Source organism: Epinephelus lanceolatus, chromosome 6 (assembly GCF_041903045.1).
Source record: "Epinephelus lanceolatus isolate andai-2023 chromosome 6, ASM4190304v1, whole genome shotgun sequence".
NCBI classification, from domain to species: domain Eukaryota; kingdom Metazoa; phylum Chordata; class Actinopteri; order Perciformes; family Serranidae; genus Epinephelus; species Epinephelus lanceolatus.
This window is the reverse complement of record NC_135739.1, coordinates 21042154-21069627: the sequence shown is the minus strand read 5'-3', so window position 1 is coordinate 21069627 and position 27474 is coordinate 21042154. Positions and strand designations below refer to the sequence as shown.

At 41.1% G+C, this 27474-nt stretch overlaps 1 protein-coding gene across 1 annotated transcript; it reads right to left on the bottom strand.

The window, feature by feature from the left end:
* Positions 1 to 448: 448 nt before the first annotated feature.
* Positions 449 to 27073, bottom strand: mcoln2 (mucolipin TRP cation channel 2). Its single transcript, XM_033621708.2, has 14 exons — positions 26889 to 27073; positions 26145 to 26298; positions 22260 to 22433; positions 20834 to 20990; positions 20158 to 20236; positions 19975 to 20071; positions 19688 to 19787; positions 17505 to 17617; positions 16971 to 17120; positions 14234 to 14335; positions 13984 to 14106; positions 7126 to 7332; positions 6690 to 6826; positions 449 to 918 (listed from the first exon to the last, which is right to left on the bottom strand). The coding sequence occupies exons 1-14, from the start codon at positions 26930 to 26932 to the stop codon at positions 882 to 884; spliced, it is 1674 nt and encodes a 557-aa protein (XP_033477599.1). The 5' UTR covers positions 26933 to 27073; the 3' UTR covers positions 449 to 881.
* Between the last annotated feature and the right edge of the window lie 401 nt (positions 27074 to 27474).

The window sequence follows — 27474 nt, the reverse complement described above, 5'->3', positions numbered from 1 at the left end:
TACCTAAAGCACTTTGTCACAATCAGGCTGAAATCAGTCAAAAGAGGTTCTGGATGACATTATGAAGTAGCTCACTTGGCGACTGAGGTCTTTGCTGTTGATAACTCTTTGAATTTGATCCAGCATGTTTAGAGTTTAAGGTAACACCCTTGATTTTATCAAGTTGAAAGTACTCACACTCAAAGTGAGAAGTCGTGCTCCAGCTTGTCTCAACATTTAAACTGGCTTGTAGATTTGATGATGAAACTGAGTCATGCTGTAGTTTGTGTTTGGCCGTTTGTTTGTCCTTTATGCATTTCAGAGAAACCTTTGAGGAAGAAATGTGTTGTACTGTAATGTTAACATTTCATCATCAAGTGCCCGTCACTGCTGATGTATTACTAACCGTGTAATAATCTATGATCGGATTAAAATTTTGGATGAAAGATGGGAAACATACTCACGTGAATACATACAAATGAAAAGGTCATCTTTACTGCAATCTTTACCACACTTGACAAATAAATTACATCCAGCACTGCATAATGTTGCACCAGTGTTTGCAGGCACAGCCAAATGCAGAAAACACTGACTCTTTGGCACGTAAATGCACATACAGACCCTAAAAAGGGCCACTAGACTTCTCAACAGCATCCTGAACTCCCAGTGATACTGTTATAAAACCTTTGTGTTTCCAGTTCCAGCTCTTTAATTCGAGCTCCAGTTTATTCTTCAAGGGAGGGAACTTTTGGTTGGTGATTCATATTGCACTTGACAGAATCGGTTACTCTACACTTAGCAGGATTTTGCTGTGGATCGCTTGAGCTCACAATCTATATCAGACTTGTGAAATTGTGTTCCCAGTGTCCTTCTCCCTGATCCGTGTCCCCTGGAGACAGCTGTCAGCTGATCAGTATGACATCATCACTTTCAGGAACTCTGTAACGACAGGATTTAAAAGAATTATGAGACACCCATTTTCTCATCAACACCACCATGTAGTGCGTGCTTTCTACTTTTGGTAATAATAAAAGGATTTTAATTGATGTATCAGCACATATCTCGACAGTAAGTCAACTAAGGCTCAGTGTGAAACTATTATCCCAGACTGCTTCAGAGTCATTTGTCACAAAGGTCACAAGAATTAAAATTCAGTGGGAGCAACAGCTGCCTGTTCAGACTGGTGAGGTGTCGTTAAACTCTTGCTCCATTTAAAACTGTTGAAATAATCCCATATATGCATCATCATAGTCGAAGCCTATGATTCACACCAGCACAAGCATGGCTCTTTATTCTCTGATCTTCCACCTTCATGCAGGTTAGTTTGACCCTGACACACACAGAGAAACAACGAAGGAATGCAGGAAGAGATCTGGATTTCTGGTGACTGTGTAAATGACAGCCTTGCCAACATGTATCCTTAAAACCATCTTGTGTTGGGCTGTTTGCTCTCAAGAGAAACAGCTAAATGTGTTTCTGTTTCATCAAATCTGTAAACGATTAGACATTTTTTTCCCTTCATCTTTATGATCTGCCATAAGCAGCACATTTTACTGCTGAGTTTGCAGACAAAGTCTCAGACTTTAAGTGCTGCAGCCTTTTGAGGATGTGAATGTATTTCACAGAGAGCAGGAAGTTGTGTCCAGTCGTTCTTTTGGAAAGCAAAGCCGACTCTATTACAGCATTCTGTTCATACATTGCTTCTATGCAGAGCTTAGCACTTCCTTTGTCGTATCTCTTTCAAACATAATATCCACTTTTTGACTAAGCTGCTGAATTACACTGTATCATCATACAGAACTGCAACAGATACATTTAAGTCTTAAACATCTGCAGGATTTAGTGGTTTGTAGTGAGGTTGCAGAACTGAAACTTTGCGCGTGTGCCAAGTGTGTGGCTGACGTGAAAAGGTGAATGGTCCTATCTAAAGCCAGTGTTTGGTTTGTCCGTTCTAGGCTACTATAGAAACAGCACCACAGACTTTGTGGGAGAGGACTTGCTCACTATGTAGATATAAACCAACTCTCTCTCATATCAAAATGACAGAATAGGTTGATTTCCATCATGAAATGGTCACAGTTCCTAGTTTAGACGACAAAACTACATGGTTAAGCGGGATTTCTACTTGAAATGCGGCAGACCCTTCACACATCGCCTACGCCGTTGTGAGCATTTATATTTGTGCAGTGGTGTGTCTGTGTCACTCTGCAGTTACACCTCCAAAATACTAGTTGGCAGCAGGGTTTCTGTGAAGTGCTATAAAGTTTATTTGATTCAAAACACACCCAAAACACACATTCAACATGATTTAATAGAGACAATTTCAAACACAAGGACACAAATCGGCTTGACTATAACTCGCAAGATTCACAGACAAAGCATTCATCTTTATCTGGACACATTTTCCCCACAAATACAACATGCTAATGTTTTTAGCACAAGCCTATGGCATTTTACATTGTATAAATTAGCCTAGTGACGAGCGGAGATTTCCTCTGGTCATATGAAGCCAATAAATTATACACAAGACTTAAAATGCTATTTTTGTGGAGGCTTTATTGTCTTCACAATTTATTGTTTCTTATCTGTGAAATAAAAGTAAATAAAAGCTTTATTTCCACTGAGGGAAATGGTGTCAGCTTACAGAAATAGACAGGAGGTCTGCGTCGCCGCGACATGTAGTTACATTTCTGGGGAAGTGCACGTCAGGCTACGGCGTAGATTCAGCGCAGAAGTAAATTCTGCCTTAGGTTGGGGAAACATTATGGTTTGCCTTTAAACAAGTACTAACGTCACATATGTCACTAGCGTAGCATGCTACACATACTAGCGCACTAGGCTATGTTGTTGTTAAAAGAAGTCAACAATGACTGTGGGATGCAAACACCGGTCTTCCGGGTGAAAGTCCTGCATATGTTTGACCCATCCACCACCCTACAGGGGCTTCTTAGATATACATACAAAATTACACAGACTTTGTCACTTTTTATTTACTGTGCCCCTAGAGGGCGTGGCCTTACAATAAACATTAGTATGGGTCGTCATAAGCTGCTTGCACAGTCGACCTATGTGGTTGTTTATTCAGAGAGAGTGGGCTGATGTAAACAGGTCACTCTAAGGTAACAAAAACACAAAGATTCCTATTTACAGGTGATTATAAACTAATTAAAAAACATAGCTCCGAGCATTTTATTCCAATTCTACTGATCAGTGCCCCTAAATCCTACACACTAGTCCTTTTTGACATTCATCAGCTAAATGTTGCGTCATTGTTTCAGCCTTTTCCATACCTGTCCGTTAAACATTCAATTTCCAAGACTCTTGAGCCACACTACATTTTTTCAACTTCATATATTAATTCCCAATAACAAGTTTTAAACTCAAGCAAAGGGCGACTCTTGCTCCTCAACTTGCTCTCAAGAGTGCAGTACAAGAAGATAACAGTAGGAAACAGCTAATTACATGTAGATGAAATTTCAACCAGTCAGACATTAGCATGTTAGCCGAGACCGCTGATCTAATTTACGTGAGCACAGAGAGACAAAGACACTCACAAAAATGAAATTTTGTCAGTGCAGATGCAGCAAATGACTGCAATTACAGAATGAGTGTAACTTGACAAGAGTGCTTTAATGACAAGAAGTCAACCAACTCTAAAAAGGCCATTGGCAGTTTAAAGCTAGTCTCCTTAGAGAGGATGCGTGCATTATGTTGCATTATTACACATTATTACATAATGGCTCTGTAACTGAGACTAAACTTCCTTAAACACTCAGACATCCAGAGCAGGAAAACCGGATGGCTCGGTGATAGAAAACGGCTGTGGAGCGTGCAGGACAGACCGCAGAGTCAGAGTGTTAATGTCTGGTGAAACAATAATGATGGAAGAGCACCGAGAGGAAAAACTGATACTTAGATTCTGCAAGAAAAAGAAAAAGAAAGATGTTTCCATCCCTAACATATTCAGCTTTTTTCCACTAATTGCATGACTCAATTATTTTACAAACATCTGAGGCTCTGGCTTGCAGAAAATAATAGTCTGAAAGCAACCACTGCACAGTGCTATACAAATGACTACACTAGCTGCTGTTCTTTTTCTGGGAAAAACATCTTTTTGGCCTCAGTCATAAAATGGACTCTTGTTTTTTAGGTAGAAGGATGGTGATGACTATAGAGACGAAGCCCGGGGTCTGTTTCCTGATCCAAACAGGGAAACTGAATGATATATTAAAATGTTATAAAACTTTTTACAAATCTGTAAGAATGCAGAACCAAAAGCCAAAGGTAGACACCGCAGTCTGGTGACACTGGTGACTGTTTCTACCAAACTGAAATGTTACAACTAAGAGCAGACAGTCAAACAGGAAGCGATGACTTTTCAGCAAGCGCCAAGTTGTGCGTTAATTCTACACCGCAGCTTCAGAAGCGACATGATGAAATGAAACGTGCCACATGCAACTCACTATTCAGACATACTGGTAAATAATGGTCAGAAATGTCCTCTGAGGACAAGAAGCGAGCAAAAAAAAAAAAAGAGAGGACACAGTGTGAAGTCCTCTACAAAATTAAACCACACATCACACACCAGAGAGCCACTGCACTATACTGTGCTGCACAAGAGTTGCACCACACATCACAAATCAAATAACTCGTCCCAACTAACTGCCGTGCTTTGACAAAACTTTCCCGTCTCAATTGGCTGAGTCTTAACTGAGTGTTGACCGTGGCCTGTTTATTTGGGAGGCAGCGCAGCAAGGAAGAACCAAAGGCTGGGGGCTGAAAGGGAGTGGAAGAGGGGGGTGTGGGGGTTCTTCCCAGCGCACAGCCTCAGTTTCTCTGTAATCAGCCCATCACTGGGTGTGTCTGCATAGCTCCCACCACTAATTTCATTGCTCTCAGACCACGTAAGACCGAGCCAAACCACAGCGTGGAGGAAACTCCAGTCTGCTGCCTGCTGATGATAGAGATTGGCTCATAGAAAAGGAATGAGCAGAAAATGGGGACGTATAGACAAATGCGATGTCTTGCTGTAGCAACAAGGTGTAAGCAAAGCAAACCGAGCTTTCTACTCAGAAATGTTTGAGTGACTAAGTTAAACAGGGATGTTAATGTAATCTTGAGAGGAAGGTTTGCTCCGCTACGTTGTCGGTTCATCTCAAATACACAAAAAAAAAATCAAACTACTACACATTAGGTTCTAAAAACAGCTGGGACATTTTTCTAGAGCTTCAGTGGTCAGTCGATTAATCAATTATTAAGCACTCTTGGTCAATTTGATTGCTCCTAAATGTTTCAGTGAAGTAGTTTTAAAATTTGTACCCATTTATGTATTATAACTTTTTCTTTTTGTATTGTATTTGTATTCAAACTGGATGTTGAGCTCATGTATTTGTGTTGTGTGACAGTTGTATTTGTCTGTTTTTGTTTACTGTTGTAACGATGATTAACTGTCCTCTTGGCCATGTCGCTCTTGAGAGAGATTGTTTTCTAATCTAAATGAGACTTTAACCTGATCAAATAAAGGATATGATAAATATAATAAATACATTTACAAGGACAAATGCCAAACATCTGATGTTTCCAGCTTCTTAAACTACAAGGATTTGTTGCTTTTTTTCCATTGTATATCATTGTAAAATGAGTATCTTTGGGTTTTGGATGTCACCTTGCATTCATGGGAAACTGTGACATTTTTCAGTAATATGTTATAGACAAAGCAATTAATTAGCAGATTAAATAATGATCATAATAATAATTATTATTAGTTGCAGCCCTACATCTTTCCCATTAAAATTTGTGAAAACAGCATTTAAAAAGCACTTAAGTCTATAGAGGTTTCACGTGTGCGTTGTCTGTACACAGTTCTCAACATGGAGGTGGCTGAGCCAGTGGCTAACAGCTAACAGTGCTAACTCCATAAACAGCGCTAAACAACAGCAACAGCGCTGGCGGTGTTAGCCAGGGTAAAACCAGAGGGTGAGTGCTACACCTCTGCAGCAAAGCCGTCCTAGTATCAGCTGTAACTGCAGTATGAGCGCAGTGCAAAGCAGTAGTGATGAGCTAGCCAGTGGGATACACACATGCTCTAACATGCACACACGGCCGGACCACCATACCACAACTAACCACAGAGAAGTTCAGATTACAACACACACAGAGGGAGCGTGATGTTATTCTCTGCTCAGAACGCAGAAATGCTATACTGATGCTCTGAATGATAATTAGAGTGACAACTCAAATAAAAGGAAGCTCACATCACTGTACTGCCCATGCTGTTTGTATGGCATCATTGATTTCTGGTAAGTCTAGCGCAAACACATCACAAAAAGGATTGTGTATGCAATGAAATTTTTAAAAAATCATCTTTAACATCTTAACAAACCCCTTCGTTGAAGTATAGCAAAGCAGTATCTAATCAGGGATGGCCTTTCCCACAACAGTTAAACCAGTCAAAGGAGGAAAAGTTCTAACAGACCACAAACAACACTGTAGTGTGACAAGACGAAAGCCTGAAGGAAAAAATTACAGAGCATGTTGTCAGTTCAAATCCTAAATCAACTGTGAAAATGCAAGCATAACATTGTTCATATTTCAGTGATGAGAAGTCGTGTTTGCACAGTGCAGCTTCCAGGTATTAACGTGTGTGCAGCAATGTGTCTGAGTAAAGATATGATCAAAGCATCATGACATGACTGAGAACACTGTCATACCGTTGGCAGCAGCACAATGCAGATGAGTATCTGACGTAAGCGTCTGTCTGTCTGCTCGATTCTGCGACAGGAAAATCTTTCTGCTCTCTGAGGAACTTCTGCAGGTCTGTCAGCGGGAACCCGTCCTTTTGGAATTTCTGAGGGTGAAAACACAAAGAAATGCAAGCGATTAAATAACATATTCAAAATTGCATAGCAGCACCTCTTTTCAGTGGATGATGAAGAAGAATCTAGACAACATGGAACAAACAATTAAAAGAAAGTCTTCAGATTCTGAAATTTCAGCAGAGGAGTTTTGCACCTACACATTTTTGGAGGGTTTCAACATTTGTCTTGCGACTAATCAGTTTAATCAATTGTGTCGAGGGGCGTGGAATTAAAGTTTAATCTGTTAAGTACCACAGCTTTCAACTCACTAAAACCAAAGCAGAAGTACCTTGATGGTCTCGTAGGCGTCAGTGATAAGGGCGATGAAGAGCGACAGCACCATGTAGATGAACAGGGAGATGAAGGAGTAGAGGTACGCTCGGCTGAAGAGCCACACCAGAGTGTTCTTGTCCTTCAGCTGGGCAAAGGTTTCAAACATGTCGTCGCCGTTCAGCAGGGAGAACAGACACTCTGCTACACGACTCAGGCCCTCAAACTAGAGACATGGAGGAGAGGATGGAGATTGGGTTGAAGTTATAAACGGGTAACACAAGTTAATATGTTTTGAGATTATGGATAGGATAGCAAGGCTGAAAAATCTATTTCTGCTACACATTATTTTAAATCTTCAGAGCCCTAACAAAAGAAATTGAGAAAAGAAAAACTTGGTTGAACTGACTCAATGACTCTGTAACATGTACAACCTGTGGCGCAAGTAGACATAGGTTCATTTTAGGGGTTATTAATCAAATAATCATCATTTAATCTTTTTTTTTCTTCTTCTTTTTTTCCCCCTTTTTATTTTTATTTTTCTTAACTCTATTTTACTTATTATTATTTCTGTTTTTATTTTATTTTGCTTATTGTTAGGTTTATTTTTTTTTTGTTAATTTTTCCTTTCTTTTATGTACAGTACAGGCCAAAAGTTTGGACACACCTTCTCATTCAATGCGTTTTCTTTATTTTCATGACTATTTACATTGTAGATTCTCACTGAAGGCATCAAAACTATGAATGAACACATGTGGAGTTATGTACTTAACAAAAAAAGGTGAAATAACTGAAAACATGTTTTATATTCTAGTTTCTTCAAAATAGCCACCCTTTGCTCTGATTACTGCTTTGCACACTCTTGGCATTCTCTCCGTGAGCTTCAAGAGGTAGTCACCTGAAATGGTTTCCACTTCACAGGTGTGCCTTATCAGGCTTAATTAGTGGAATTTCTTGCTTTATCAATGGGGTTGGGACCATCAGTTGTGTTGTGCAGAAGTCAGGTTAATACACAGCCGACAGCCCTATTGGACAACTGTTAAAATTCATATTATGGCAAGAACCAATCAGCTAACTAAAGAAAAACGAGTGGCCATCATTACTTTAAGAAATGAAGGTCAGTCAGTCCGGAAAATTGCAAAAACTTTAAATGTGTCCCCAAGTGGAGTCGCAAAAACCATCAAGCGCTACAACGAAACTGGCAAACATGAGGACCGACCCAGGAAAGGAAGACCAAGAGTCACCTCTGCTTCTGAGGATAAGTTCATCCGAGTCACCAGCCTCAGAAATCGCAAGTTAACAGCAGCTCAGATCAGAGACCAGATGAATGCCACACAGAGTTCTAGCAGCAGACCCATCTCTAGAACAACTGTTAAGAGGAGACTGCGCCAATCAGGCCTTCATGGTCAAATAGCTGCTAGGAAACCACTGCTAAGGAGAGGCAACAAGCAGAAGAGATTTGTTTGGGCCAAGAAACACAAGGAATGGACATTAGACCAGTGGAAATCTGTGCTTTGGTCTGATGAGTCCAAATTTGAGATCTTTGGTTCCAACCGCCGTGTCTTTGTGAGACGCAGAAAAGGTGAACGGATGGATTCCACATGCCTGGTTCCCACTGTGAAGCATGGAGGAGGAGGTGTGATGGTGTGGGGGTGTTTTGCTGGTGACACTGTTGGGGATTTATTCAAAATTGAAGGCACACTGAACCAGCATGGCTACCACAGCATCCTGCAGCGACATGCCATCCCATCCGGTTTGCGTTTAGTTGGACGATCATTTATTTTTCAACAGGACAATGACCCCAAACACACCTCCAGGCTGTGTAAGGGCTATCTGACCAAGAAGGAGAGTGATGGAGTGCTGCGGCAGATGACCTGGCCTCCACAGTCACCGGACCTGAACCCAATCGAGATGGTTTGGGGTGAGCTGGACCGCAGAGTGAAGGCAAAGGGGCCAACAAGTGCTAAACACCTCTGGGAACTCCTTCAAGACTGCTGGAAAACCATTTCAGGTGACTACCTCTTGAAGCTCATCGAGAGAATGCCAAGAGTGTGCAAAGCAGTAATCAGAGCAAAGGGTGGCTATTTTGAAGAAACTAGAATATAAAACATGTTTTCAGTTATTTCACCTTTTTTTGTTAAGTACATAACTCCACATGTGTTCATTCATAGTTTTGATGCCTTCAGTGAGAATCTACAATGTAAATAGTCATGAAAATACAGAAAATGCATTGAATGAGAAGGTGTGTCCAAACTTTTGGCCTGTACTGTATGTGGACGGGATGATGGATTGGGGTGGGTGTGGGGTCTGTATGAATATACGCCTTGAAAACTGCTGTATATATTTGTGTAATTTAATGAAAATAAAAAGAAGTTAAACAAATAATCATTTCCAATCTAGTAACAAGTGAAAAAAAAGCTGGGAACCAGAAGACCACAAGAAGATGCAAAAGTACTAAGACAGTGGTTTCCAATTTGTCCAGCCACGGGGTCCAGATTCTTCCTCAAGGCCGTTTCATAGTCGACGCAAAGGCACGCAGACGTGAATGCATTGGGACGCATCGAGACGCATTGGCTGCCATGATGCGTGCTTGCGTCTCAAATGTGTTGTCCATTTTTTGATACGCGATGCAGCGCCGCGTGTAATACCATGCGTTGCCACCGGGGGTGATAATGCAAGTGATGTAGTTGAAATTAACCACTTTTTATTATTCACAGAAGAAGCAGTTATAAAATATGGCGGGCGAGGAGGAAAAACTTTGTGAACTTGTACAGGCACACCCCCATTTATATGACAGTTCTAGTGCCCTGCACTCTAATAAAATAGCAGCACTAGCTAGCTACAGCAGTACTAGCTAGCTGAATGTACCGGTGACTCTGCTACCCCCTATTGCGCGAGCGATATATTGCATTTCAAGTGTCGCCCGCGTCGCTTGTGTTTAATGTGTTGCCTATGAAAGGAAGTGCGTTGCTTGCTCGCGTTGCATGCGTCGACTATGAAACGGCCCTTATTAGTTCAAGGTCCACACAGTTAAATATATTAAGCGTTTGGCCATGTCGTTGAGCCAGTTTGCTGTCTCTGTCAAGTAGCTGTCTGTTCTGTCACTCTTTCTACAGCAGGAAACATCACTTCAAAATAAAAGCTCTGTGCCAGAAAGTCAATGAACTTTAACATAAAGTGTGTTTTTTACAAACTTGACACGTCCGTGAGTCACTTGCAGTCCCTTCAGAATTGCCCCGCAACCCCCCAGTTGGGAACCACTCTACTGTGTGACACAAGCACACCCAGTTAAAAAAAAAATTGTGTCTGTATGCTGTGCTTTTTCCGAAGTGCATCTTTTGAAAGAATATAGAATATAATAAGTATGTTTTCTTTAGTGTATAATCACCTGAAAATAAGAATCATTGCGTTTTAGTTACCTTAGAATAAGCTGTTTATACCAACATGGGGAGCAGGTCCTCGTCTATGGAGACTGCTATACTGCACCACCATGTTTCTACCAAACACTGACTCTGAATGGGGCCATTTGCATTTTTGCTTCGGCCACCAAAGTTAGCAGCCCCTTCGCCAGGAGAATGTCGGAAAACACAGATTTTTTTTTTTTTTTACGTGAAACTGCTTTATTCTGTGTTTTTATCAATTTAAATCACCAGGTGCATTTGTTTTGGAGAGGAATAGACCTCTGCAGATAATGTGGCTTCTAGTAAAAGCTTCCTGAACATCTCGATCTTAAGTTATCAAAGACAAAAGGTGCGCACAAATTAGCAAGTGCTGGGCTGGTGTTGGAGAATCACTGATTTGTAACATGAAACTGCTTTATTCAGTGTTTTTACTGGTTTAAATCAGCAGGTCGGTTTGTTTTGGAGAGGAATAGACCACTGCAGATAATTCAGCTCCCTGTTAAAAACCTCCTGAGCAATGAACACTAAAGGAATTCTGACCAGGAGAAGTTTCAGCTGATTGCAATCTACAATCCTCACCAATAGATGCCACTAAATCTCCCTAAATTTCACACACTGCTCCTTTAACACAGTTTAACTAAACACAAATGTTGGTCCTTACAGAGATAGGGTTACAAAGAAGGAGGAGGTGCAGGGGACCAACAAGAGCGTGATAGTTGATAGAGGTGGAATGATAAAGACAGGAAGGCACACAAAAAGAAAGATGGCCAAAAGGGTGAGCCTGTAAGCCTGACACAAACGTTATGAAAGAAGCTGTGATAGCATCTAAATACAACATCCTACTGTGAGGGTATGGATTCCAGCACTTGAAGACGTGTGGGATGGCAAGTCCGAGAACATCCTCTGTTTATTCCTTCAGTAAATACACAGAGGATCCTGGAGGGGTTGACAGCACACTACAGGGGACTCCCCAAGCCACCGCAATGTAAATATTGTGACCAATTCTCAGTGGACTGTAATGTTGGACAAACAGAGAACTGGAACCTGTTTTAGTTCAAATGCAGACACAACAAGGCTGCAGATCACTTCCACTGAAACTGCAATTAATGAGACAGTAATGTTATACATAATAAACTTGTCTTATAGGGTCGGATATAGAAGCATAAATGTATTTAACAACCAATCCTGTACATCCTGTGACTATGATTCATCACTCAGTTCATGACTCAAGAGCATGGGATCCTCAAGTAAACTGACCAAACAAATGCACTTCGAAAACAGCCCGCAACTTATTTACAGTAGCTACTCCTCTTCAGTTTAAGACTGTAAGCATTTCCATTTGGTCAGAGAGACATCACTTGGCCCCGGCCGGCTGATTTCACTCTATCTCACATCTGTCTCCCTTACAGTACGAGTGCCGCCTTGTTTAGACGCCCACTGCTGCTCGGACTTCCGTAAATTATTTATCTTAATGGGCGAGGACAGCCAAACACACACATACTTTCCCTGATGGCACTCGCCGTCCAAGGATCTCCCACTTAAGGTGATCATCTGAGTTGAAGCTGTGGACCTCGCTCATCAAAATGACCCTGTGACTGCACTTTAGTTTCTGTTGACTTTGTGTTTTCAGAGTATACAAAAACAACATTTTCTATTCCTGAATTTTTGTTATTAATTGCAGCATGTGCAGTTTTTGCTAGGGTGCGTGAACTTTAAGAGGGCAGTAAACTTGCTCCACTTTGGGTGGCTCAATTATCAGTGTTGTGGTGACTCAGGGATTTAAGATACTGATCATGACATCCCCAGTTTGAGCCCTGTAGGCGACCTTCATTGCATGTCATCCCTCTTTTTTCTCCCCGTATTTCCTATCACCTCTGCACTGTCCTTGTCTGATTAGGGAGACAAATCTTTAAAAATACAAAAAATGTGGTTGTTTCAGTGACAGACAACGCTGTGGATATGTGTGTGTCCATGTGTGTGCATGCATGAATGTGAAAACAACTTGTGTTCCAGTTTCAGATTTTCAAAATTTGGTTTTACGGACAGGAAGCTGCTCTCGTTGAAGCTGGAGGTTTCATGGACAAGACCTATACTGACACCTAGTGGTTGTATATTAAGTGTCTCCTTGTTCCCGGACAAGGAAGCTATTTAAAGGACATTATGTTGGCACAGCAATTCAAAAGCTAAATAAACATGGGACAAAGTCTGATAAGTTGCAGTTTTCTGAAACAGTTTTGAGAAAATCTATGACCTATAATCAGCTGTATTATTTCTTTTTAAATGGGGTAATCATATCATCAGACACCTGGAGGGAAATTTGTAGTGAGGCACATTTGACGACTAATTCCAATATCTGGCGAGAGTTTAAATGGAAGGTAATAAGATATTTCCGGATCACACAAGTAACTGGATAAAATGTGGCCAACAAACTGGAAACAACACTCATATTTTTTGGGCCTCACCCAAGTTAAGTAACTTTTGGAGGGATGTGTTAGATGCCCTGAGAGCAGTGTTCCATCAAAATATCCCTAAAGATCCAAGGGTGATTTGCGCGTAGGGTAAAAATGTATCTATTATTATCACTGTGGGGGCTGTGATTAAATGTATCACAGTTAGATGGTTGAATCCTGAACCTGAACCATTAAGTATAAAAACAATATGGGAACTGTATGAGATGGAACAAATCACGTATGCATTGAGGCTGCAAAGACCAAAATTTATAAAGAGGTGGAGTCCTGTAATGAGTTTATTAATGCAGTAAGGGAGCTCTAAAATCTATATCCCCTTTCTAGCCCCATCCCACTTTTATATTTTTAAGTTTACTCTGTTTTTTATTTATATTATTTTTTCCTTCTCCTTTTACTTGTCTTAAACCTGGACACAAGACATTATGGCAGCTAAAAACTTTGTACAATGATCAAATCACTATGTGAGCTATGTAAAAACTACTGCTTGTATAGAATGCTGAGGTTGAAATAAAAAACAAGTTTAAAAAATGGGGTTAACATGGTACAGAACACCTGCGTTCATTCAGAGCAATGCACATCGATTTATACTTTTGTAATTTAGAGAATATTTTGTACTCAGAACATATAAATCTAATGTTTCTGAGTACAAATGTGCACACTTAATCTAAATAACACAATGTAATTACCCTGAACACTGACTGGACTCAGTCTGAATAGATTTTGTTCAATCACAGAATGCTGTTTCAGCCAATTTAAAGATGTGCACACATGGATGTTTCGGAACTCCTCGTGCAAACTGATTCTTGCAGGCTCAGCAGTTCTGCAGGAAGGGGCTTAGTCACTAAAACGAGCCTTCATAGTTCCCCTAATTTCCCACAACCCTGACAATAATAGCCAGTGCGGAGATTCAGACCAGCAGCTGCCTCCCTCACCATAAACTCACTTCTCCAATCTGTGGCTCTCAGGCCTCCAAATCCCCTGCTCTCACAGACCAGTTAAAAGAGTTACCTTCTCATGGTAAGGCCCCAGTACGATCCAGCCACAGAAGGTGTAGCCGAGGTAGATCATGCCGGCACAGCAGCAGAAACGCAGAACTTTGGGGAAGGCTGCTTTCATGGTTAGAATTAACACCTGGACGCACAGGAAGTACGGAGACATGACGTTATTGTTAAGCCACATCCAAATCATGACAGAATGTGAAGATATTTGATTATGGGGGTTAAAATAAACCATGATCAACGAGAGATAAAGGACTCACATTGTATTTCTGGAAGTATCCCAGGTACCTGATGACGCCGACCCACACCATTAATGTCGACGTTCCCAGGAAGATACTGCACACATCATAACTGGTCAGACTCTACAGGGGAGGGAAACAAAATCAGAAGAGCACGACTGTTTACTCTTTGTCTTACTGGGAAATCCAGCCCTCAGTGAAGCCCTGTGGGATTAGCTAATATTTAGCCTTAGATGTGCAGCACACAGGTTAACACAGAGTCAGCACGAGTTACACAACTTTAAGCAACATGACTGTGGTTATGATTTTACTGCAACAGGCATGTCACTTGGGGAAAACTGATCTACGTAGATTATTTTATTAGGGTTCAAAGTACAATGAGGAACCGAAATATCTGATTAATTGATAACTAATGTGTGACATAATGTGACATTTGACTTTTATGCTCTAGATTTATAAAACAAATACCTCAGGGAGGACATTTTGTACTCAATAAATTTAATAAATTAGCCATATTCCCTATATCGTGTTCCCCATCGTGTTTACATACTTTATTACATGTTTTATATTCTTCATGCTGGGAGTAATCCAGTTGTTTTTGTAGTTGTTTTTATCATTTCTTCATTTCCCCGTTTGAGTTGACTTGACAAATTCAGGGCTTTGTCATTTTGCTATCATTTGAAAGGTTAAAATACTAGCGATCTGAAAAAAGGCAGCCATTTTGACTTCCTAAAGCAGGAAAGGAACAGGTGGAATTAGCGAGATTGAAAGCAATACTTTGCCAATTTTCAACCAGCTTTGTATCAACACAATGTGGGCAGTATGTATAAATGAACTGTGGAAGACTTCCCTCCATCTTACCAGCGCCCAGATCTCCCTGCTGAGGCGAAACTGTTGCTTTAACTATAGATAGTACTTCTGCTTTAAGACACAGAGTATAGAAGTGGATCTCTCTTTATTTCTCTTTCTCAAACTGATCAAACAGTTAAACAAGGCAGCACTTATCTTATATCAACCAAGATTCTGTTACTGTATCGCTGATGTCTCACCTAAAAAGCCTTCTGAAGCATATTTTAGTGCACTTTTTAGGTGTAATATGAGAGTGTGTGAACAGGAAGTGGGCACCATACTGTTTCCTGTATCGTGTAAACAGAGATTTAAAAAACTGGGATCAAACGGTAAAACTAATAAACAGCGTAGACCAAATATGAACCAAGATTCTGTTACTGCATTGCCTATTTCTCATCTAAAATGTTTTCAGAAACATAATTTAGCTCATCGTTTAACTGTAATATGAGATCTTTTGTCACCAGCCAGCCACCATATTTTTTCCCAGATGTGTAAAGCCCAGTTCAGAATAAAGATTCACAACTACAGGAGTTGAAACAGGCAACTACCTGCAATGCGTCGTTCTGCAACGCTCTAAAAACCTGCCATTCACACCAATGCAACTAGATGAGATGGTGTATCATGTCTATGCAACAACTCTCTGTACTTCTGTTCTGATTTCCAGCTTTTCAGGCTTATTTTGTGGCTGAATATAATTTGTGGCTTCTTAAAATATGAATGACGATAGCGATGGAGAGATACTGGCTAAAGTTGCATTTGTAGTGGTGACTAAAAAGCAAAAAAACAGAAAACAAAACAAGCACCAGATGGACTGTATTCATAATAAATATGCCACAAAGACATAATTGTCCAGTGCCCACCATCTGACTCACTGTGAGGATGGAAACAGGGGGCTCGGCGGGGAAGGAGCACCTGCAGCTAGCAAACACACCATCCGTAGTCATCTTGACTTAAACAGCAGACTTCACCATAAGCCAATTGGCTGTTGAAACAGGTGATGTGCTTTACGTTCTAAAAACCAGCCAGCGATTTGACCAGCTGAGTTGTAGGTGACACCATCTGCCGGCTTGAGTCGAGCTCAGACGGCCAGTTCACACTGCTGCAACTTTTCTCTGCAACATTCAAAAACTGTTTCCTCACGGCACGAATCTTTGGTCTGAACTGGGCTTTAGTCACTTTACGTCTCCCACCAGCGAGAGCATTTATTGGTCCGGTGCGGCACAGTGCATTCTGGTAGTTGTAGGTTTTCTACCTCTTCAGCAAAAGGAAATGCCACAGCCCTTTTACTCTGTTATGTTAAAAGTATTTGTGTCTTTCTATTGCATAGACAGCCCCGTTTTATGAAACAACCATCTTTCCAGCAGTGAAATATTTCTTTAATGACGCGCATTTCCAGATCACTGCCAAGAGTTATCCTCAACAGCACACTAACCACTAACAACAGGAGACCGGCAGTGCTTTCCTCTAAAACAAAAGCTCAGTCAGAGGGGAGTGTGAATAAGGGAAATGTTTATTTCTACTTCTGTGAAGCTTGGGGTAAACACTCCACATGGTGGTTATAAAAAGGACAGACAGTCAGGTTCAAATAAATAGGTCAGGTCTGAACTGTGTCTACATTGAATCTTTTCACTCCAAAGTCCACCAGACACTGAGACACTCCCTGACTTTTACTACTCAGTGGCTTTATAAAATCACAGGGTGATCATCAAAGGTGATGCTATGCAGATAGCTCCACATTATGATGCTGACTGCTTGAAAATTTTAGTTTTAATTCTTTTTTTGCAGTACTGGGAGAAGAAAATCAATACAAAAATGTTTTGTCGACTCCCCTTTCCCATTTATTCTAAGTCAGTTTTGGGCCCCATACGGTAACTGTCTCTCTAGGACAGAAGTACATGATTCAATTTACCTTTGCTTGTATTTCCATCTTCAGTATGGATCCTACTATGGCCAAGAGGTCGCTTACGATGACCAGCACATACCAGCCATTCAGAAACTCACCCTGGTCATCCTCACACACTTTACGGTTGTAGTTCTCATGGGAGAATCTGGAGAATCTCTGAGAAAAAAAAAAAAAAAAAAAAAGACACAAATGTAAATTCAGTCTCACATAGAAAAGATGTACAACAAAATATAAATTCTAGTCATCAGATAGACATTACAACAAGATGCTTGTGTTGCAAATGCAAGACACATTCATCCATCTGTCTACATGTGATATAAATGGTACGTCAGATATCGGAATAATGCTTATTGTGACATCTGGTTTGAGAAGAGGAAAAAGATAAAAGACTGAAAGGTTATAAACAATTAGAAACTACTTAAAGAAGTATAGACTAATAACTAGAAACAAGAAGGACTGACAGAGGAAGAGCCAGAGAGAAAGAAATAAAAGTTATATATAATTGTTATGTACGACATTATGTGAGACTGAACAGCTGACCTGGAGTAACCTGACAGCTAGCACGATGGAGCGGGTGCACAACACAGCCGATGTGAGGCAAACAAGAATGACGAAGGCGTCAAACACCAGCAGATAGTGTGTGTTCTTCTGAGCTGAAACAGAGACAAAGTGTGTGAGTGTGTGTGAGCAGGAGGTTTATCTTTCACACAACTCCCTCACACATATTACTGATAAGTGGGGGTTTCCAGGAAAACGCCTCACTAACAGTCAACAGTAAAAGGCATTTACATCTTGTGGGCCAAACAAGATTGTTTTTATGTTTTCTGAAAATACAGACGAGGAATTTGGGGAACATGCAGTACATAAAAAAAATTATAGATAACTGCATAGAAGTATTTACAGGCCACCTACCACAGAGTTTTTAAATAGTAATTGACATGACTTAACATACACTCACTGGCCACTTTATTAGGTACACCTGTTCAACTGCTTGTTAATGCAAATAGCTAATCAGCCAATCATGTGGCAGCAACTCAATGCATTTAGGTATGTAGACATGGTCAAGACGACCTGTTGAAGTTCAAACTGAGCATCAGAATGAGGAAGAAAGGGGATTTAAGTGACTTTGAAAGTGGCATGGTTGTTGGTGCCAGACGGGCTGGTCTGAGTATTTCAGAAACTTTCACACACAACCATCTCTAGGGTTTACAGAGGATGGTCTGACAAAGAGAACATATCCAGTGAGCTGCAGTTCTCTATGTGAAAATGCCTTGTTGATGCCAGAGGTCAGAGGAGAATGGCCAGACTGGTTCAAGATGCAGAAGACCATCTCTGAACCAACAACACGTCGAACCTTGAAGCAGATGGGCTACAGCAGCAGAAGACCACACCAGGTGCCACTCCTGTCAGCTAACAACAGGAAACTGAGGCTACAATTCACACAGGCTCACCAAAACTGGACAATAGAAGACTGGAAAACGTTGCCTGGTCTGATGAGTCTGGATTTCTGCTGCTACATTCAGATGGTAGGGTCAGAATTTGGTGTAAACAACATGAAAGCATGGATCCATCCTGCCTTGTATCAAAGGTTCAGGCTGATGGTGGTGGTGTAATGGTGTGGGGGATATTTTCTTGGCACACTTTGGGCCCCTTAGTACCAACTGAGCATGGTTTAAACACCACAGCCTACCTGAGTATTGTTGCTGACTGTGTCCGTCCCTTTATGACCACAGTGTACCCATCTTCTGATGGCTACTTCCAGCAGGATAATGCACCATGTCACAAAGCTCAAATCATCTCAAACTGGTTTCTTGAACATGACAATGAGTTGACTGTACTCCAATGGCCTCCACAGTCACCAGATCTCAGTCCAATAGAGCACCTTTGGGATGTGGTGGAACGGGAGACTCACATCATGGATGTGCAGCTGACAAATCTGCAGCAGCTACATGATGCTATCATGTCAATATGGACCAAAATCTCCAAGAAATGTTTCCAGCACCTTGTTGAATCTATGACACCAAGAATTAAGGCAGCTCTGAGGGCAGAAGGGGTTCAACCCAGTACTAGCAAGGTGTTCCTAATAAAGTGGCCGGTGAGTGTATATTACATTACTAATTCAAGCTCTTTCCCTCATGTATATTCTTCCTTTGAATCTTTAAACATTATTACATTAATTGTAGGGCTGCACAGTATACTTTTTTTTAATCATCAGCTTAAATCACATCACGAAAAACTGCTATTAACTCTCACTAAGGCATCATCTGATTGGTCAGAATCTGCATGTGAGTGAGGATGATCAGACTGGTGCTGTTGTAATACAGCATGGTTGAAGAAGTAAGCGGAGACAAGATGGGGACAGACGAAAGTGCAAATGCCACAGAAGAACTGGTGCCTAAAAAAAAAATAATAATAGCACACCAGCCGTCTGCCAATGTTTTGGACACAGAAGAGACGAACTGGCACAAACAGAGGTATTGTGCAAGTCTGAGTGAAGACCTAAGCACACTTCCAATAACCGTTTTATTCACAGCAAGAAACAAAAACTGTAGGTTTAATTCATGAGGTCAACAAATTATGGATTTTAAAAGACAGATTGGACAAGACGAGTGAACCTGGCGAGCTCCAGAAGCATTTTGTCAGGGGGTTAAAAACACAGTGTGACATAGAAGTGACAAGAAAGGGAGAGATTTCTAAATATTCATTTCTCAACTACACCTTACCTGTCCCAGATATCTTCCAGTCTCGACATGCAGAGCTCTGAGTATCTATGTCCAGGAAGATTTTCACCTTTCCACTGTGACACTGGTTGTCAAATGTTATCTAAGGGAACAAGGCCAAAGGAAAGTAGATTAGTAAACTAATGAGATAAGAAGGTGTCTTATTATTAAATGCTGTGTGGGCAATAAGTTTGAAAGATAAAATTGGTTTCCTTATGGTGTCTACAAAATATCCTCTGAATGATGGAAAGATTCAAATTGGTCCCCCAAATGTTATGGCTGAACCGTACCGTAACGTAGAACGAGTAGCAGTCAGGTAGCTCCCGTCTGCGCACCGTCTGCAGGTTGATTCCTTTCAGCTGGAAGGTTATTTTGATGTCAACAAGCCTGAAAGCACAATGGAGGATTTTAAATAACCTTTTTTTTTAAACATTAGAAAAAAACATGTAAATTATGTGTGTTTGCTTGTTTACCTGTAAAAGTCCAGATCGAAAAAGGATGAATTCTGGGTTCTCATCTCGTTAACAGTCTTTGGATCATGTGACAAACAAACTGAGAGATAGACAGAGAAAATGAACACCCTCACTGAGATCTTGTGTGTTGTTTCTCATGATGTTTGTCATCAAGTAATTCAGATTCTACAATAACACAAACAATCTAAATCTCTTGAATGCATTGTGTGTCTAGAACCAGCTTTTTTGGCAGTTTTATACACAAAATCGGAAATGTAGATTCCTTTAAAACAGTGGTCCCAACTGGTCCAGCCACAGGGTCCGGATCTCTCTCTATAGTTCAAGGTCCACACAGTTTAATATATTCAGCGTCATACTTGTGTTTGGCCATGTGTCAAGGTAGTTTGCTGTCTCTGTTAAGTAGCTGTTTGTTATTCACTCACTCTACAGCAGGAAACAGCACTTCAAAATAAAAGCTCTGTGCTGGACACTCACTGCACTCAAAATAATCTGTCTTATACAAAGTTGAGCAAATCACTTGCGGTCCATTCAGAGTGGACCCACGACCCACTTTTGGACCACGACCCACCAGTTGGGAACCACTGCTTTAAAACACATACAGGTACATAATCTAAAATTTCATGGGTATTGTGTTTATCTATTCATTTATTTTCTAACCTTCAGTGTTCCCTCTCACCTGTCTCCAGCTGGGCATCTATGTCATAGGCCTCTTCCGAGGGCTCCACGCTGCCTCTCTTGTAGTATTCTTTACAGATGATGAGAGGCAGACGGTTGCCGCCTTCATCCTCCGCGTAACTGATGGGACCCACAGAGAGCCGGCCCAACTGGCTGTACTATAAATATCAGAAGCCTCAGGTAAAACAAACTGCACCAGGGTGGTTACATAATAATGGAGAGAAGCTGTAAACGGCCACATTAAACACAATGCCTGGGTAAGTAAATAAAATGAAGCAGTTCCCTTCAGAGCCTGTCTCACAGGGTTAACAGGTTAATGATGAATAGTTAAAATCACATTGCGGGTGTTTACATTAGCATCGCAGTTTTGAGTGTTATCCTGGTTATGTCTTCACATGGAGCATCAGAGCTTATCCATGTTCCTGAGACTGTGATATAATGTTTATATGTGTTACACAGATGAAGGTGTACTGCATGAAAAAAGAAATCATATCAGTGGCATACAGTAGTTGGGGTTGGCCCCAGTGCACGCTTTTATGACAGGCCCTAGTGCCAGACTTTGTGCCGAAACTGCTACCGGATGTTTTACAGTATTGTCACATGATCAAACACAGACTTCACATTGGACACCATCAACATAGATGTTACTAATCATAAGTGCAAATCTGTATATGACAAAAAAACAAATAAGATAAGAACTTATTTATTTTATTTTCCCGTGTTTTTATTCTTAATATTTGTGCCTGTAACTATTCCCTGCTTGGAGACCACTCACTAAAGTTAGACATTCAATGAAGCTCAGCGTAGGTGCAATCAGGAAGACTTTTTTTATGCCATATTTATTCACAATTTTCCCTCTATCCCACTCACATTGCATCCATTCATGTCGCTGCTGCCAAACTTTAACTCTCTTTCCTCTCTGCTCCTGTCAGCTGTCATTTTAGGTGGAATTGTCACCCCCTCCTCCACCCCGTTCACCTCCAGTCATCTTATCCAGAGCCCAGGACGAGCTCATCAAGAGCCCACTCCTCTTCACATCCAGATCCTCAGCTCCCTCTTCATCTCATCTCATCAACACCACCAGCATTATGACTCCATAGGAGGGCTTCCCTAATCTACTACGTCTTTACCACCCTCCTGGATTATGTGACATCACGATGGGGTCTAACTGCCAAAGACTTTTCACATTTCTCACTTATGTGCACATGTAAATAAATATTCTCTTGTCCCATAACGAGTCTCTCCTGATTGAAATAAGTGATTTAACCAAAATACTGTGTTATATATTTTCAATTAAACTATCAGACACACATCCCACATCTTTAATCCATCCCACGTGACATAAATGCCACATTACAAACATTATTTCTCAACTGAACTCACAAGCACGGGGTGTAGGAGCGTTAAGGTGAGGGGGTTGGACTTGCCTGATCCATGACATGAAACAGACTGTCGTAGACACTTTGTTGAGTGTAGACAGCAACACTGTAGTCATCCTCATCCACCCCGCTGTAGTCCTTCAGGAAAAGATTCTTGAGGGCCATGGTGTTCTCCTCCTTATAGGACACCACCAGCTGGTTGTTAAGGCCAAACAGGATGAGCTACGAAGGAAACGACAGGGGAAGAAGGGAGCATTTATGTTTCATGTATGCTTAGTGACGGTACTTAAGTACATTTAATTTTTGGAATGTTTTCAAAGCCAAGCCAGTAACATTTCTTAAAGGGAGAGCTCAGATCTTTTCAAGTGGGGTTGTATGAGGTATTTATCCATAGACAATGTATTAAATACAGTAGATGTCAGGAGAAGCAGGCTGGAGTCTCACATGGAAGCTGAGCGATGTACTGTTGGATGGCATCAGCAACAAAACGTGTTTTAGCAAACTAAAAAAAAGTCCCACCTTTAAAAATCAGTATCAGTTTAAATGTATGATATATTTAGATTATTTTCACTGCTTTACATTGCTGTCAGAAAGCGATTTCCAACTGGAAAATTAAGCAGTTACATCACTCTCTTGAAAGCCAGACTCCATTTAGAAAAACAGTGATTTAACATTGCTGAACACAGGAGGTGCTGGTCTACCCCTGCCTTAAAAAGTTATTTTGTTTTATGTTATTGTGTGACTTTAGTGAATCCAAACTAATACTTTTAAATGCCAAAGTCAAGCAATAACACTAACTAACTACCTGATAGAGACAGCAGGAGACCAGCAGCTCCTGTATTCAGGGAGCCCAAATTGCTGTTTTTGTCAGTGGAGGCTTTGACAAGAGCATAAATGGGGAACTGAAGCTGTTAGCGGCCTCCCCGATGGAGCAGGCTGTCTGACAGAGAGGTAAAGCAGTTGAAACACTCTCAATGTAGCATACACTTAAACTGATGTAGATTTTTTTAGGTGGGAATCTTTTTAGGTGGTTAAAATACGTCCATTGCTTATCTTCAATGGGAGTACTGCTGTCACTTCTCCAAACTGGAGGCGTGCCATCTTTGCTGAGCAACAGTTTTGTGTGAGAGGAATTAAAGGGCTGTTCCAGATACACTGAACAAAAATATAAACGCAACACTTTTTTTGCTCCCATTTTTCATGAGCTGAACTCAAAGATCTAAAACATTTTCTATACACACAAGACTATTTCCCTCAAATATTGTTCACAAATCTGTCTAAATCTGTGTTAGTGAGCACTTCTCCTTTGCCGAGATAATCCATCCCACCTCACAGGTGTGGCATATCAAGATGCTGATTAGACAGCATGATTATTGCACAGGTGTGCCTTAGGTTGGCCACAATAAAAGGCCACTCTAAGGCCTAGTCCACACGAGCACGGGCATTTTTAAAACCGAACTGTTTTGGCCTCCAGTTTTTCGAACAAAGGAAGCACTTCTATAAAACAATGTGTATGCATTTTTACTGCAAAAATTTTTTTATGAGCCCCTACTGATTAGTGAAAAATCTTGGTGATGACAGCCATAATGTGTTGGTTTTGTCATTTATTGTCATTGTAAGTGTGTGTAGTTCAAAATGAACAAAATGAACTTTGGATCATTGTTATTATATGTACTGGACTTCGGTTACAAATAACTCCAGTTACAGGGGCCCAAAACTGTGGTTACGTGGGGATGAAAGGCCAAACCGTGAGCAAAGAGTCACGGTTTTATAAATACCCGCGTTGGTGTGGACAGCCCCTAAAATGTGCAGTTTTATCACACAGCACAATGCCACAGATGTCGCAAGTTTTGAGGGAGCGTGCAATTGGCATGCTGACTGCAGGAATGTCCACCAGAGCTGTTGCCCGTGAACTGAATGTTCATTTCTCTACCATAATCTGTCTCCAAAGGCGTTTCAGACAATTTGGCAGTACATCCAACCGGCCTCACAACCGCAGACCACGTGTAACCACACCAGCCCAGGACCTCCACATCCAGCATGTTCACCTCCAACATCGTCTGAGACCAGCCACCCGGACAGCTGCTGCAACAATCGGTTTGTATAACCAAAGAATTTCTGCACAGACTGTCAGAAACCGTCTCAGGGAAGCTCATCTGCATGCTCGTCGTCCTCATCGGGGTCTCACCTGACTGCAGTTCGTCGTCGTAACCAACTTGAATGGGCAAATGTTCACATTTGATGGCGTCTGGCATGTTGGAGAGGTGTTCTCTTCATGGATGAATCCCGGTTTTCACTGTTCAGGGCAGATGGCAGACAGCGTGTGTGGCGTCGTGTGGGTGAGCGGTTTGCTGATGTCAACGTTGTGGATCGAGTGGCCCATGGTGGCGGTGGGGTTATGGTATGGGCAGGCTAATGTTATGGACAACGAACACAGGTGCATTTTATTGATGGTATTTTGAATGCACAGAGATTCCGTGATGAGATCCTGAGGCCCATTGTTGTGCCATTCATCCACGACCATCACCTCATGTTGCAGCATGATAATGCACGGCCCCATGTTGCAAGGATCTGTACACAATTCCTGGGAGCTGAAAACATCCCAGTTCTTGCATGGCCAGCATACTCACCGGACATGTCACCCATTGAGCATGTTTGGGATGCTCTGGATCGGCGTATACGACAGCGTGTTCCAGTTCCTGCCAATATCCAGCAACTTCGCACAGCCATTGAAGAGGAGTGGACCAACATTCCACAGGCCACAATCAACAACCTGATCAACTCTATGCGAAGGAGATGTGTTGCACTGCGTGAGGCAAATGGTGGTCACACCAGATACTGACTGGTTTTCTGACCCCCCCCCAGACCCCCCCAATAAAGCAAAACTGAACATTTCAGAGTGGCCTTTTATTGTGGCCAACCTAAGGCACACCTGTGCAATAATCATGCTGTCTAATCAGCATCTTGATATGCCACATCTGTGAGGTGGGATGGATTATCTCGGCAAAGGAGAAGTGCTCCCTAACACAGATTTAGACAAATTTGTGAACAATATTTGAGGGAAATGGTCTTTTGTGTGTATAGAAAATGTTTTAGATCTTTGAGTTCAGCTCATGAAAAATGGGAGCAAAAACAAAAGTGTTGCGTTTATATTTTTGTTCAGTGTAGATGCCTGTCCCACATATAGGCCTGTTGAGTTCAGTGATTTCAGCAAATAATAACCCAGGCTACTAACTGAAGTTTTATGATATGTTCAATTTCTCAACTTACAGCACTGATTTGAGATCACACACAACAACATACTTTCTAGACAGTAACGTTTTAGGGACACGTGGATAGTAACTTTAAGAGCAGTCATGTCACACTTTTTACGAGCGTAGTTTTGTGTGTTTGTTCTTGTGAACTTTGTTCACCTTTCCCACTGCTGCAACAACAAAATGACTTCCCAATGCAACATAAGGACAAATAATTACAGACTACTTCACAGTCAGCATAACAAGCAGCAAGAAGAGCGAGGCTTAGAGGTACGGGTGGAGTTTGCTTGTTTCACCATCTTCTATTTGAAAAGAAAACAGACACACTGAGACTATAGAGGATCCTGTGTGTCTGCACATGTCAGAATGTGTTGACACAAATATCAACATTAATTCACACGTTACTTGGGTTGAACACTTAATGTAATAGGAATGACTGATTTGTTGCACTGCATCTACTTGATGTAATTTGTAACATCTGTAGCAGGCCTGTGGTTTTGTTGTTTGGTTAAATGTTGTTTAGCAGAGAATTTCTATGTCAGAATTTCTTTACGACAGTGAAGTGAAATCTTATCTTATTTACTGCACTAGATTACATGCCTTGGCAAGATTCTAGTCCCAGGAAGTATTTTCTGGAGGATCCTCTTTCCTAATCTACATTAACCCCCCCTGCACATACTTGTGTGGTGATCATGATGATTTTCAGAATCTGCACCAAAAGTTTCCAGGGTAACTGTCGCCGGGCCCGGTACTTCTCACAGGGGCTCATGAAGTAATACCTCAGGTCATCTCTCAGGTTCTCCTCTTTGATAATGTCCTGCGTCGAGACAGAGCTGAGACAAACAAACAAACAAAAAATGTAATATCGTGCAAGAATCTGGCAAAAAAACAGAAGTGAAAACAGTGATTTCATGATAAATCCACTTGAGCAATAGTGTTTTTAACTCCAGTGAAGCAGACAGGTCATCTCCTACAGGAAGGACTCAATGTACTGAGCACACTGCCTGCATTCATGGTGCTGCCTGGGTGTAAGTCCAAGGTTAGCTCAGGGAGTGCACTTTCTATATTTTCCCAACAGTTTGTTGCCCTCAAACTCTCCCTGACAATCTCCTTTTTACATTTTTTGGAGGAGTTATTGTCAAATTACACATTTTATAGATGTTTTCAGCTGAATATTTTTATGTAAAATACCTGTCAGGAGGAGTAAATGACTGGTGCTGCTGCTTTAAAGGTAAGACAACTATAGCTGGGTCATGTAAAAAAACTTTATGCTCATTTTAGCAACTTAATCCGATGTTTCAGTTTGACCTGTACATTATATTTTAAAAGCATCACTTATAAACTATTCAACACTTAAGCAAGTTTAAATGTGTTTAAAAAACGTGCCCCTTTTTAGCTCCACTTATTTAAGTTAATGACTCACCTCACTGAGTTGCTCCTGTCCAGATATCGAACCAATAACTCCATGACTGATTGATTATCCACGTGGACACGGCGGTTAATCGAGTATTATGTCAAGAGGCTGACAGTCAGACACTCACAGCACAGAGAAATCCCTTCAGCTGGGTTTTCTGAGACACACGCACCTTCCAGGCAGCCAATCAGGAAATGAGTTTCAGGCGGCGCACTGGTTCCCAATCTACGGTCCGAGGAGCCACAAGGGGTCACCGGGAGGACGGAAATGGGTCGGCCAAAACAAACAAACAAACAAAAGGTTATTTGCTACTGTTTTATAATTAGTGTTAAGATTAGATGAGAATAACTATTACAATAATTTCCACAGAAAACTCTACACAATTTTTATTATTATTATTTTTATTTAAGGGGAAACACTGAAGGTGAATAAGGTAAAAACATTTTAAACATTTAACAAATAGGTATCACCATTAGACTCCCCTCGTTGATTACTTATCAATTACCACCAGGGGTCTACACAAAAAAATGTACTCTATGCATTTATTTATTGTCATTTTTTGGCTTTTATTTTGAAGGAGAGACACTAAAGGTGA

Coding starts and splice junctions, on each gene's coding strand:
- mcoln2 (XM_033621708.2), bottom strand. CDS start 26,932: ATGGAGTTATTGGTTCGATATCTGGACAGGAGCAACTCAGTGAG. Junction 7,333..13,983: donor TGGGGCCTTACCATGAGAAG/GTAACTCTTTTA, acceptor CCATGTCTCTAG/TTTGAGGGCCTGAGTCGTGT. Junction 6,827..7,125: donor ACGCCTACGAGACCATCAAG/GTACTTCTGCTT, acceptor TTTCACCCTCAG/AAATTCCAAAAGGACGGGTT.